This window comes from Hoplias malabaricus, chromosome Y (assembly GCF_029633855.1).
Source record: "Hoplias malabaricus isolate fHopMal1 chromosome Y, fHopMal1.hap1, whole genome shotgun sequence".
NCBI lineage: Eukaryota > Metazoa > Chordata > Actinopteri > Characiformes > Erythrinidae > Hoplias > Hoplias malabaricus.
The window spans coordinates 55490092-55492007 of record NC_089820.1 but is presented as its reverse complement, the minus strand read 5'-3'; the positions used below and the strand labels follow the sequence as shown (position 1 = coordinate 55492007).

The following is a 1916-nucleotide window of genomic DNA, read 5'->3' as shown; positions in this document are numbered from 1 at the left end:
TACCAACAGTGTGTGTGTCTATGTGTTTGTGTGTGTGTGTGTTCCCTGTCCAGGTGTCCTATGACGCTGAGGGATTCTGTGAGAGGAACAGAGATGTCCTGTTTACAGATCTGATAGAGCTGATGCAGAGCAGTCAGATGTGAGTGAAGACCTCATTACCCATCAGCCCTCACTCCAGGACAGTCGGGCATGTCTTCTCGCGGTGTCCGGTCCTGTCTGAGCAGACTGACCTTCGACTCTCTCTCCGCCATTTTACAACAGCAGTCGGTCATGTTATTGTTCAGAGTATTTCCACATTAATGTGCACTCAGAGTCCAGAGGCACTTAGAGGTGTATGATGGGGGAGGGACAAACACACACACACACACACACACACAAAATCTCTCTCCCTCTTTCTTTCTATTTCTCCTTTACCTTCTTTTCTCTGCCTCTCCCCACTCCCTTTATACCTTTCTTGTTTTCCCTTTCTCTCTCCATCTTTTTCTCTCATTTTTCTTTCAGTCTTTTCGCAGAAAGCCATCTGTGCAGCCCCCCTCACTTCTCTGTCGGTTTGTAGGTTTATTGTGTTCTGGTCTTTGTGGAACAAGCTGGGGGTCTGTCTTCTGACACGTGCTGGGCAGCACACACACACACACAGCTCAGAGAATTGTAGAAGAGAGTTCGTTATTTTGCAGCTGTGTGAAGTCACAGGGGTCATCTGCGCAGACACAGCCCTTCAGCCTTTACCCCCTGACACTTAACCTTCAGTAAAGAGGGGAGAGACGTCTGCCTTTCTCATTGACACTCATTGAATATTTAAATTACATCCAATATTTAACTAAAATTCTATTTGTGTTTTCTTCATGATGCTGAAGGTTTTTTTTTATACAAATCTAATGATTATTACTTTTACATAAATACACATAAATAAAAGCGAGGTGTCTAACTAGAGAGCATTTTATGTCATAGTGTGCGTGCCCCTGACACCTACGCCGTCCCAATTCTTGGACAGTTCTTATATATTGAATTATATATATCATCAAACTCCTTCCTTAGCCATGAAGGCAATCCCAGGATGCAACTCCCATCTATTTCACTGGGACACTAGCCAATGGGGTATAAAAAACACCAGTTGCATGCAGTGGGTGGAAAAAAGCCATGTTGCAGTTGCTCTGTATCTAGGAGTGTGGTGTGTTCTCCCTGTGTCCTCATGGGTTTCCTCCGGGTGACTCTCTGTGAGGAGTGTGGTGTGTTCTCCCTGTGTCCTCATGGGTTTCCTCCGGGTGACTCTCTGTGAGGAGTGTGGTGTGTTCTCCCTGTGTCTGTGTCGGTTTCCTCCAGGTGACTCTCTGTGAGGAGTGTGGTGTGTTCTCCCTGTGTCCTCATGGGTTTCCTCCGGGTGACTGTCTGTGAGGAGCGTGGTGTGTTCTCCCTGTGTCTGCGTGGGTTTCCTCCGGGTGACTGTCTGTGAGCAGACACCTGTTAATTTAGTCTTCACTAGACTTCTTCCAGGCAAACGGCTCAAAAGATGCACCAGAAAGAATATTACAAGCAAAGATATGTGCAATAATAAAAGACATTTCAGCTCCTACCTCAGACTGGAACTCCTGAAATCCGCTCCAACTGCATTCTTAGGCTAAAAGAGACACACACACAATCTCTCTCTCTCTCTCTCTCTCTCTCTCTCTCTCTCTCTCTCTCTCTCTCTCTCTCTCTCTCCCTCTCTCCCTCTCCCTCTCTCTCTCTCTCTCTCTCTCTCTCTCTCTCTCTCTCTCTCTCTCTCGCGTGCTCACACACACACACACACCCTGGAATGTTCATGTGTGTGTTACATTTTGGCTGGCTCTGAGACTTCATGGGTGAGAACCTTTGTGAATTCCAAAATACAGTAATGTGACACGCAAGAGTGCAATAATACAATATTTACTGCTGTAAAT

General features: G+C 46.1%; 1 protein-coding gene across 1 annotated transcript in view; it reads left to right on the top strand.

Moving 5' to 3' along the window:
• The window catches only part of LOC136678465 (unconventional myosin-Ie-like), a 73202-nt gene that overhangs the window by 53895 nt on the left and 17391 nt on the right, over positions 1 to 1916 (top strand). The window contains exon 12 of the mRNA XM_066656518.1: positions 54 to 139. Coding sequence (XP_066512615.1) covers positions 54 to 139 — 86 coding nt within the window. The remainder of the gene's footprint in view (positions 1 to 53; positions 140 to 1916) is intronic.